This window comes from Eutrigla gurnardus (assembly GCF_963514095.1).
Source record: "Eutrigla gurnardus genome assembly, chromosome: 20".
In the NCBI taxonomy this organism is placed as follows: domain Eukaryota; kingdom Metazoa; phylum Chordata; class Actinopteri; order Perciformes; family Triglidae; genus Eutrigla; species Eutrigla gurnardus.
In genome coordinates, this window is record NC_139931.1 from 7300824 (window position 1) to 7310931 (window position 10108).

Sequence of the window (10108 nt, forward strand, 5' to 3'; positions counted from 1 at the left end):
ATGCATGAGGAGTTTCCCAAAGGCTTAAAGTGAGGAACTAAATTGTTCAAACAGTTGTTTTGTCGTTTTTATTCACCAGATAATTTACTTTATTGTGTGAGTCTGTTTCAACCTCTGCTGTTCATGGACGTGACTCCATCTAGTGGCTGCAGGATGGAGCTGCATACAGTAGTAGTAGGCCTACACATCTCAGAAACACAAACTGTGTGTGTGTGTGTGTGTGTGTGTGTGTGTGTGTGTGTGTGTGTGTGTGTGTAAGAGAGAGATAATTAAAGGCAGAGTAGGTCATTTGGAAAAACCACAGAGATTTTGACTTTGAACGCATCGCCGAACTGAAAAAGTCCCGCCCCCTTCGTTCAGACCTCCATTCGAAGCCGCTCCCCCAGAATACAGTGTGCCACAATCAGGAAGTAAGCATTGACAGACAGGCAGGTCGTCCAATTATTTTCTCCGGCCTGACTTTTTTGATTGGACGGGGTTTTTACAGTCCTGCCACGGGCACAGATGACATTTTTTTGATTATTTTATGTCAGAGAATGTAATTTATTTATTGCTATCGGTATGTTATGAGGATTTCAAGTAATCTAACAGAAAGTGTTTCTGAATAGAATCACATACTCAACCTTTAAGTGGGCTATTTCATCACCAGTTTGTATTATAACTATTATCCTTTATATGGCACCAAAGATGTATATTTGCTTTTTCTTGCCAAAAGAACCCAAATTGTATTTGAGTTTATTGAAGAGAGAGAGAGAGAGAGAGAGAGAGAGAGAGAGAGAGAAAGAGAGAGAGAGAGATGGGGGGGTTGCTTTGTTGTGTGTGTAAGTTGTTGCTAATTAATTGAAAAGACACAAAAATCCCAGAATGAAAGCCAAATAAGACCGCAGGAAAAGAATATTTATTCTTTTTTTTTCAACCGTTTGTACCTGGAAAGTGCATAATAGATTTTACAGTAAGCAAAATTCATATTTAAGACATGAACACAACCGAGCGACATTCACAATCATTTTTTTTTTTTTTGGACAGTGTGTTGCATAGGAGGAAACGTCTCTTAAGCAAATGTATAAAAATTCAGATGAAAACGGGGGGAGGTCAACGTGGGCTTTGTTGTTCCATCAGGTGTTGTTGGTCAGTTGCCACTTTATTGCTTGACCATTTGAGCGAACTCTGCGGGGGAGACAAGGAAACACACGGTTAATGAAAGGGTCTATTTCCCGCCAAAAGCCTCCAGAGAATGCTGGCAATGGAAAGAGGCCGTACCGTCGGCACCAATCTTGCCGTCACCGTCGGAGTCTCCGGCCTTCAGGAAATTCTTGGTCTCGGCGTCTGTCAGGGCGCGTGAACCTGCCTTGAAGGTCTGCAGGAAAAGCCTGCGGAAACACAGCCGGTGGTTAGTTCAGGGTCCCCCAGCTCCCATCAGCCGGGACACCGTCCACATGGCATGCAATTTAAAGCATAGGGGGGGGGGGGGAAATAGTCCCTTCATGACATCATCCGTTCAATTACTGATGTAATGCAGCAGAAGCAAGAATGTGTTTTTGCCTAGACTGGTTTGATGTGTGTCTTACTTCAGCTCCTCCTCCTCAATGAAGCCACTGTTGTCCTGGTCAACGACTGCGAAGGCCGCCTTCACCTCATCCTTGGACTTGCTGGACAGGCCGCAAGCATGGAAGAACTTCTTGTGGTCGAATGTGCCCGCGTCTGAAAATGAATGCACATTGTCACACACCGACGGCCCAAAACACAAAGCGAGGGGGATTGTGATTTTGTATGGAAGTGTAACTTTAAAAAAATCACCTTTGCACCCAGCCAGGGCTGTAGTGATATCGGAGTCCTTCAGTCCTACTTTTGCGAAGGCCATTTTGATCTGAAATCAAATACAAGTGATTGTTACAGCTGCTTTAAAAGCACGGACCGATTCTCATTATTAGCAATAAGTGCATCACGTATTATTATGTTCACTTAATCCATATTTATTTTATCTTTCAAAATAAGTCATGAGACGACATAACGTTATCATTAACAGCACCACTCTTTGCTTGGTTGCAAACACGTAAAATAAACAATTTCAAAACCCTGTTGATCATCCCAATATGGAATAGAAATAGATTTCAACATTTCAAACGAGTCCAGGAGTGGTTTGATGCTGCGATTTCCAAAATCCATCTCAAGAGGCTGAGATGGACACACGTTCCCTACTACAGCTCTATCGATGCTGGGAGGTCTGACCAGTAATCCATGTCTTCATGCAGCTCCCGCAACAACAAAAAAGAAAGAAAGAAACGAAAAAAGCCCCCACAAAATCATTTCTTTGGATGCTGCATCGTTTGAAGTCCACATTAAACGTTTTTTTGTGTGTTTTCTGAAAGATGCCGTAGATCCCCCCGAGTCTCCTTTCCTCCAGCTGTCATTCAAACTCACCTCGGTGGTTTCTTTGCTTTGTAGGCTACGGATGATAACAGACAAGGACTCGAGTCGACTGCAGTGATCTTCCCGGTGCTCCCGGTGACCTTTTTATAGTTTCACTCCATCGAAATCCGAGGCACAAGTTAACTGACACCGCCGAGGAGGGGGTGGCGAAAATTCATCCCCAAGCCAGAGAGAGAGAGAAGGGGGTCTATTTTAAGTTTCACAAATGAAGACGCTTAAAAGGTGCGTTTGAAGAAGTCTTTAATGTCCCCCCCCCCCCCTCTCCCCTCCTCCCTTCCTCCCTCTCTCACCCAACTCCAACGCTAAGAATAGGTCTGCGCTCTGCTGAGGAGGGCGAATTGGAAGTGCTGCTGGCAACACACAAGTCTATACAAGACGAGCATGCATGCATTAACGAGGTGGTTGTTTCCCCTCTCTGCCTGACACATTGATGGAATATTGTATTCCTGCTTTCTTACTTTTTGAAGGAGATTTGTGCCACAATCCGCACATGTCACATCAGTAGGTTTCTTAATTTGTCTTTTGTCAGATGAATCTAGTGAAATGAAGCAAGTGGCAGTCATAGTTATGGTGCTAAATGTACATTTCACGTCCCATTTTGACTATAAAATATGTTCAGATGAGTCAAAGTGGGCTGAAATATTTTTTGGAAGTAGCCTATCATTTGTTTTATTCTAAGGCCTTACAATGTTTAAAAGCAGTCTCGTCCTCCAAAGTAAAACAAAAAGAAAAGAAAAAAGAGAAGGATATTCTGAGTGGTTCATCTTGTCTCATCTTATAATACTTATAATACTGATAATAGCTTTGACCTGCAGGTGGCAGCACTGCCCTGTGAGGTCTGAGTTGGAGCAGACTGTCACCATCTGTCTGTTTTGACCGCTGGTTGATGGTAACAAGCTGGGGGTGTCATCTGATAGGGTTGAGAGTTTACAAATGCTGAATTGCAGTTTGTTTTTACATATGACAGATAACCAGTTTAAATGTATTTCTGTGCTTAGAAATGTATTTAGAATATTACCCGATTAAAGGTGACACATTCTAAACACGAGGAAATCCCTCAGACCGCTAAAGATTTGCGCGTCTGCACCAGATTCAGAAGAGCTGCTGATGCAACAGCAGCTGTTAATAGCCCTCCTGTTGCCACAGCACATCTACATCTAATTGACTTGTCAGCAGTTGGTGGAGAATCGGACCTCGGAACAAACCGACTATGTGTGACAGCGCTCCGTTGCAAACCTCCCTGGATCCAGGATGTATATGAGCAAGGCGGGGCCACTCCCAGTGTGTTTGGCCCCCCTTCCCATTAACCCATTATCAAAAGCGCTGTGCTGAAACGCAGCAGCTGAGCAACAACAGAGACGACTGACCTGAAGCAGATGACTTTACACCAAAAAGAGTATTTATTCCTGGTTTTTCACTCTTCCTCAAAAGTGCAGATGGTGTTGTACAGTATGCACAAGGCATTTTCTCAGAACATTTAACACATATCAGTGACATTCATGGTGAAACATGTGTTCCATGTTGAGAAATCATCCGCAGGCAACTCATAAATAAGGTATAAAAAAATATTCTTCCAGCTGGTGGTTACGGAATCGCACGAGGAGTTTTCGCAGTTTTTCCATGAAAAAGAAGTGGATCTTGGTCAATGGAAATTTATGCCTTCACCATCTGGGCGAACTCTGTGAAAGAAGAACGAAACCAGCATGAGTATAGAGAACAAGATGCTTTAGGTTCCTTATAGAGGTGATTTATGAGCTGGACCTCATCGATGATCATTTCATTGTAATGCAGATTGATTTCGGGTCTCCAGGTTTTCTGCTTCATTCGAATATGGAGGAAAAAAGACAGATCTCTTACCATCGACTCCGATCTTGCCATCACCATCACTGTCACCAGCGGCGAGGAAAGCCTTGGTCTCCTTGTCGGTGAGTGCTCTGGCACTAGCAGAGAAGTTCTGCAGGAACAGCCTGACGATGGGGACAAAACAGTGGGAGTTAAAATCACTATCATCTATAAGACTATACGGTGCAGTAAAGTGGGAAATGTTTATTTTCCAAAATACAGAACAGGTGTGATTTGAGGGTCTTACTTCAGCTCTTCCTCCTCAATGAAGCCACTGTTGTCCTGGTCAATGATGGCGAAGGCCTTCTTCACCTCATCGGCGGACTTGCCGGACATGCCGCATGCCTTGAAGAACTTCTTGTGGTCGAAGGAGTCGGCAGCTGGAAGCACACATGTAAACACCATCAGCACCCAGACAGAGCGAATAATAATAATGAGGATAAAGTGTGTGTGTGTGTGTGTGTGTGTGTGTGTGTTGAAGCTCACCTGAGCAGCCGTCCAGAGCTGCTTTGACATCAGCGTCACTGAGGCACCCGAAAGGCATTTTTTTATTCTGAGGGAGGAAAGAAGACAAGGTTCAGGATTCGTGAAAACACATCCCAAACAGCAGGCGTTGCAAATGTCATTCTTTATATTACTGGTATGTTGTATTTGGCAGGTTCTCCTACTCTGATGCATTAATACAGTGACTCTGGAGAGGAATTCAGAGGCTTTGAAATCACAACTCATCAAACCTAAAAATCCTAAAATACCTCAAAAAATCATGCATCAGGCTATTCCTCATTTTGCTACACAAGAGATTAAAAGTTTAGTCACACTATTGGAGAGGATAACATGTTTTCTGTTTAAAGGGCTAAGAGCCAGTTCAGGCACTATGACGCGTAATAGATGATGCTCCCACTGTGGCCAAATCAAGCAACGCGAATCAATGCCACGACGCAACCAGCGAAACGTTTCTCATCCGTTTGATTCATCCGCGCAGTTATCATCCACAGACGCTGGTCCTCTGAAACCAAACGGCCACACTCGGGTCTCCTTTGCGCACTGACTGAGGGGTCCTGTGGTCCGTGTAGCGTTCTCTATGCTGGTTCCATGTCTCCCTACAGATAATATAGTCCATGTGGGATCTCCTCGTCGGAGTCCCCTCTCCTCCCAAGTAACGTGCCAGAAGCCTCTGCTTGCGGGGCCCCCACATCCCACTCACCTTTGAGTTGCGTTGAGGCGAGTGAAAACCAAGAAGGACTCGAGAGCGAATGCCTCCAGCGGCTCCCCATCTCTCTTATATATCCTTGAGCAACACCATTTACAGAGATTTGAGTCTCGGTATCGGGTGCCAAGATGCATGGGTTTCGAAAAAATGTGTCAAGTAGTCTCGACCTATTTTTAGACGAACAACGTCGAAGGATGCGTCCATGTGCGCCGGAGGCCTATAGGGACGAGTGGAAACCCGAGCGCCGACTTCCCGGGAAAACGCGATTAAAAACATCCACGGTGTCGATTCCGGTGTTGTTGAGTTTCATCCGAGGATATAAACGAAATGAAACGTGTTAAAGTTGGACACGTGGGCCGCGGCTCCTATCTCCTAATATGGTTTGTGAGGAAAAGGGAAAGAAAGCCAAATGACGCCTGTCCACTTTCTAAATGAGCAAATAGCCCATTCAAATATAGTATTATATTATATATTATGATTATATAGTATATATATAGTGTGCCTATGAATCTGTCAAATATTCACAACTGTATGACATATTTGATTTTTAATAGCATTATTTGATACACGTGCAAGCATGTTATTTCCTTAATTGCTCGCTTATTTGCCAGAGAGTTGACGTTCTCCTCAGTTATGAGCTCATAGGCCAAGTTAGTCAGGCTTTTGATTCTTGCATCTGAAGCCGGGTAAGACAACTCTTACCCGAGGTGATCTCGAAATGATAGAGAGACTAATGATCTGTCACATACAGGCTCCCGTACATTTCCATATGCTTCATCTGAACCATCTAAGTCGAGTTTCACGCGAACCCAGCGGGCCAAACAGGGACAGGGCTCCGGGCTCCGGGGCCCGGGTCCCCTTCTCCCTAGTAGGCGATGCACCGATCGTTCACACTGGGCTTTGTGCGCTGTGTGTTTGCGCGAACAACTTAGCAATAACTTTACAGCTCATTTTCGCGCCGCTGTGCCGCCGTCGGCTCAGCTCCTTTTCCCCCCTCGCGCATTGACAACTTTATTAATACGGATACAGAAACGCGACGCGTCAGCGACGCGCGGGTGATGGATGTGCTTTTTGTGGCCTTTACGACCTTTTTATGAACCGCAAAACCCAAACTGTTAACCTGCGGGTCCTCTAGACCTCAATCACTCATCTCAGCCTGTATTAAGTATTATAGATAGCCTGCTTCTACCTGAACGACTTCGAAATCCGTCCAGCAGAAGGCAGTAATGATTCTATAAGGAGAAGAACTATTATTATTGTTATTATTTGGAAGAGCCTTATGGGTCCCAAGATTTGAAGAGGAGTCCCATCAATTTAAAATTCTATTTTCTTTTCTCCAAAGTGGTCAAATTGCAACTTTGCAGGAGTGAACCAGAGTTTCTCAGCTGGCATTTTGACTTGTTATAGCAGCTGCTGCATGTCTTTGTGCAAGACCATGTGGTGAAAAGTCTCTTCTGATTGATCAGGCACTCATCATGTCAGTCATCTTTTACTTTTATGGTAGATTTAGCAGGTATACTCAGAAATACGTCCAAGTGCCTCAGATGCCACGACAGCAGTTCATGTGAAGTATATATGAGACACAGGTGAAAAAAAGAGCAGCACACACAGTGATATCTCATCTCAAATACCTTTTTATTAACCCATTCCAGGTACCTGATTCATTAAACACACAGCCGTCTGTCCAACAAACATCTTTATTGTATCACATCGACAGGGAGAGCAGCAGGCGGGTAGAGAAGATCTGAGGTTTCTGGTCTTTGCATCAATCAATCCGGGGAAAAAAAGGATTTCCATATGAAACCCGTTAAAATAGGGAAAGACAGCCATGGTAAAAAAAAAACTTCATCTCTTTATTTCAGGATATCACAGAACTCTGTGGGGGAGAAAAAGGAAATTCAGTCATGGATTCATGTGAAGCATAAACTGCTCTTTGTCATACAATATAACAAGTGGACTGCTATTTCTAGACTGCCGTTTCAGCACTATGAAATGGAGAGCTCCCTGCACGGATGGCTTATTTTCTCATCCGCTGACGGCTTTTTCCGATGTTTTAACAAGCACCCACCTTCCATCCCAATCTTGCCATCGCCGTCCCTATCAACCGCAGCCATCAGAGCCCGGGTCTCAGCCTCAGTCAGCTCTCTCGCCCCCGGAGAGAAATTCTGAAGGAACAGCCTGATGGGGGGCACAAAAAAATATCAGTGATAACTTCAGACTTCCATCTTCATAGACAGTATCTTCTCTGATGTCATTTTCTTTCCCTCCAGGCCTTTGTGAGCAGTTTCAATCCCCATCACTCACTCTTTCAGCATCCCACCCGCCCCAGATCCCCCCCCCCCCCCCCTCCCGCCCTTTGTGTATTACTGAATTTATTCACGGTGGGAATGCTGCTCCATTCATACAGTGACCTCTGCCTTTGGGCCATCACAAGGGAGACGACAACATAGATGTAGGACGCATGCACACACGCACTTACTTGAGCTCCTCCTCCTCAATGTATCCACTCTTGTCTTGGTCTAGGACTTTAAACACTTTATTTCGGTCTGCCTCAGATGAGCCGCGCAGCCCCACTTGTGCAAAGAACGACTTGAAGTCGAACGTGCCTGGAGCTGCACAGAGAGAGAGAGAGAGAGAGAGAGAGAGAGATGAAGTGAGCAAGAGAGATGGACAGATGTGGGAGTGAGAGGTCAATCACAGAATGACAAGGAAGCCAGTATGGTGAGGAACTGAATAGAGATGTCACATTAACTCATTCGCTCAGATGACTTTCATTCTTCAACCGATGACATTTACCAATACACACCCCGTAGCGCATCACTGTCATATACCATTATAGGCTATGTCATTATGCTATTGAAACACTGCATACTGCCCACGGGGGTTGAATGCAAACCTGAATGTTAAAAAAGCCCTTTATTCATCGAGCTGTTCACGGCGGAAATCCTCATGTTGGATGTCGAACCGCCAAGTGCAGCACAAGCATTTGCTGAATACGACTTGCAGCCACAGAATGAGAAATTATAAGATGAACACTCTGATTTAAAAATGAATAATGTTATAATAAAGGAACCTCAGGTGATTTGTCACATATCTTTTACTATTTTATCACTTCTTAAAAACATGCAAAACAAAAATGTTCTTTTGTCTGAGTCATTACAAACAGGGATCCTCCTGAATTAAGGGCATATCAGCGCTGACATTTGGTATTCATCCGAGGGGTTGAGCTGTGTCTGCCTTGTCATGCAAACATAATGTCTCAAGCTAAATGATTAAGTACTTTGACGGCTGTATATTTTGCGTGACTGGGTGGTGACTGCCCTCCTGCCGTATGGCTTACCTGCAGGCTCCCTCTCCACACACAACACATGCAGGTATCCCTAGTGCAACTGGATATTTGTCTGTTTCTCTCTGTGATTTATACTCACTTACTCACTCCACTTAGATGCATGTAAAGTGTGTGTCTCCCTGTGTGTGAGCGTGCGTCCCCCGTCTGACTCACCTTGGCAAGCCTGTACCGCCGCCTTGATGTCCTCATCGCTCAGCATCCCTGCAAATGCCATGGTCCTCTGTAGGTGCCTGAGGGGTGTGAGCACACATGCACGTATATGCTAAGTGACAGTAAATGAAATTGGTGCAGGTTTTTTCTGCTGTCAGATAAAAAAAAAAACATGTGGAAAGATTAAGCATGAACATTCCTCTACGGGTAGTTTTCACATAAATCAGCACTGGCTAAAAAAAAGGCAGAAAAGGGTGGTGAGTTGTACCTTTTATCGGTAGGACTGTGCCATTTTGACTACAAGTTACAACGTTTTCTCAGAGAAACAAATATATTCGATCATATCTGAGAATTGGTTGATGATCCAAGCTTTGGTTCACAAAATGAAAGTTGCTGCAACTTGAATGAACAGAAGAAGAGGTTTGACCATCCTTTTTTAAATTTATCAATGAGGAAGAATTTAGATGCTTCAGGGCTCAAACACACACAGAACTGATAGCCATCATCACGCAACCATCACTGTCCACATGAATTTGCAAAAAGCGTGATACTCACCGTGCTTCGGATGAGGTTTTGCACTCTGAGCCTGTGATGCGCGGATCTCTGCTCCTCTTGCTTTGCTCGCCACCAACACTCTCTTGCAGCTTCGTGATCCGGAGTGCAAGAAGCAACCTGACGTATCTATCCTCAAAGCCAAGGAGATTTCCCCCACGCCACAGAATGCCTCCTCCTCCTTCATCAGTTAATCAGAGCAGATAATCTTCTCACTCACATTCTTGTGCAAACTTGCAGGCATAAGAAAAAAATACAATTGAAAACAATGACCCTACAATATGATAATCATTCAAATGAATGTGGATTTTTTTCCTCATATGATGTTTGTCTTACTTCTGCTTTTACTGCTGCTGCAACAACAACTAATGCTGTTATTGTTTTTATTAATGCAATATATGTTATAATAAAAAAACAATATATATTATAATAAAAAAACAAGCAGTTTTACTCAGGAAATGCAAAATCTTTCATTCTATGGGATAATTGTGATAATTGTAAATCAGCTATGTGAATGCAGCTGTCACACACATCATGTCATATGTCTTAACTATATAAATTATACAATAATCCAA

At 43.9% G+C, this 10108-nt stretch overlaps 3 protein-coding genes across 3 annotated transcripts; all 3 read right to left on the reverse strand.

Annotated features, from left to right (window-relative positions):
- Window positions 1–876: 876 nt before the first annotated feature.
- Window positions 877–2548, reverse strand: LOC311031021 (parvalbumin beta-like). The gene is made up of 5 exons (XM_084037113.1): window positions 2422–2548; window positions 1798–1867; window positions 1569–1701; window positions 1261–1370; window positions 877–1167 (listed from the first exon to the last, which is right to left on the reverse strand). Exons 2-5 carry the CDS (start codon window positions 1859–1861, stop codon window positions 1142–1144), a joined length of 333 nt encoding a protein of 110 aa, XP_083893239.1. The 5' UTR covers window positions 1862–1867; window positions 2422–2548; the 3' UTR covers window positions 877–1141.
- Window positions 2549–3807: 1259 nt separating this feature from the next.
- LOC311031023 (parvalbumin beta-like) lies at window positions 3808–5562 on the reverse strand. The gene is made up of 5 exons (XM_084037115.1): window positions 5477–5562; window positions 4759–4825; window positions 4520–4652; window positions 4288–4397; window positions 3808–4109 (listed from the first exon to the last, which is right to left on the reverse strand). Exons 2-5 carry the CDS (start codon window positions 4814–4816, stop codon window positions 4084–4086), a joined length of 327 nt encoding a protein of 108 aa, XP_083893241.1. The 5' UTR covers window positions 4817–4825; window positions 5477–5562; the 3' UTR covers window positions 3808–4083.
- Window positions 5563–7163: 1601 nt separating this feature from the next.
- On the reverse strand, window positions 7164–9689 carry pvalb5 (parvalbumin 5). The gene is made up of 5 exons (XM_084037116.1): window positions 9537–9689; window positions 8985–9061; window positions 7962–8094; window positions 7551–7660; window positions 7164–7358 (listed from the first exon to the last, which is right to left on the reverse strand). The coding sequence occupies exons 2-5, from the start codon at window positions 9043–9045 to the stop codon at window positions 7336–7338; spliced, it is 327 nt and encodes a 108-aa protein (XP_083893242.1). The 5' UTR covers window positions 9046–9061; window positions 9537–9689; the 3' UTR covers window positions 7164–7335.
- Window positions 9690–10108: the final 419 nt, after the last annotated feature.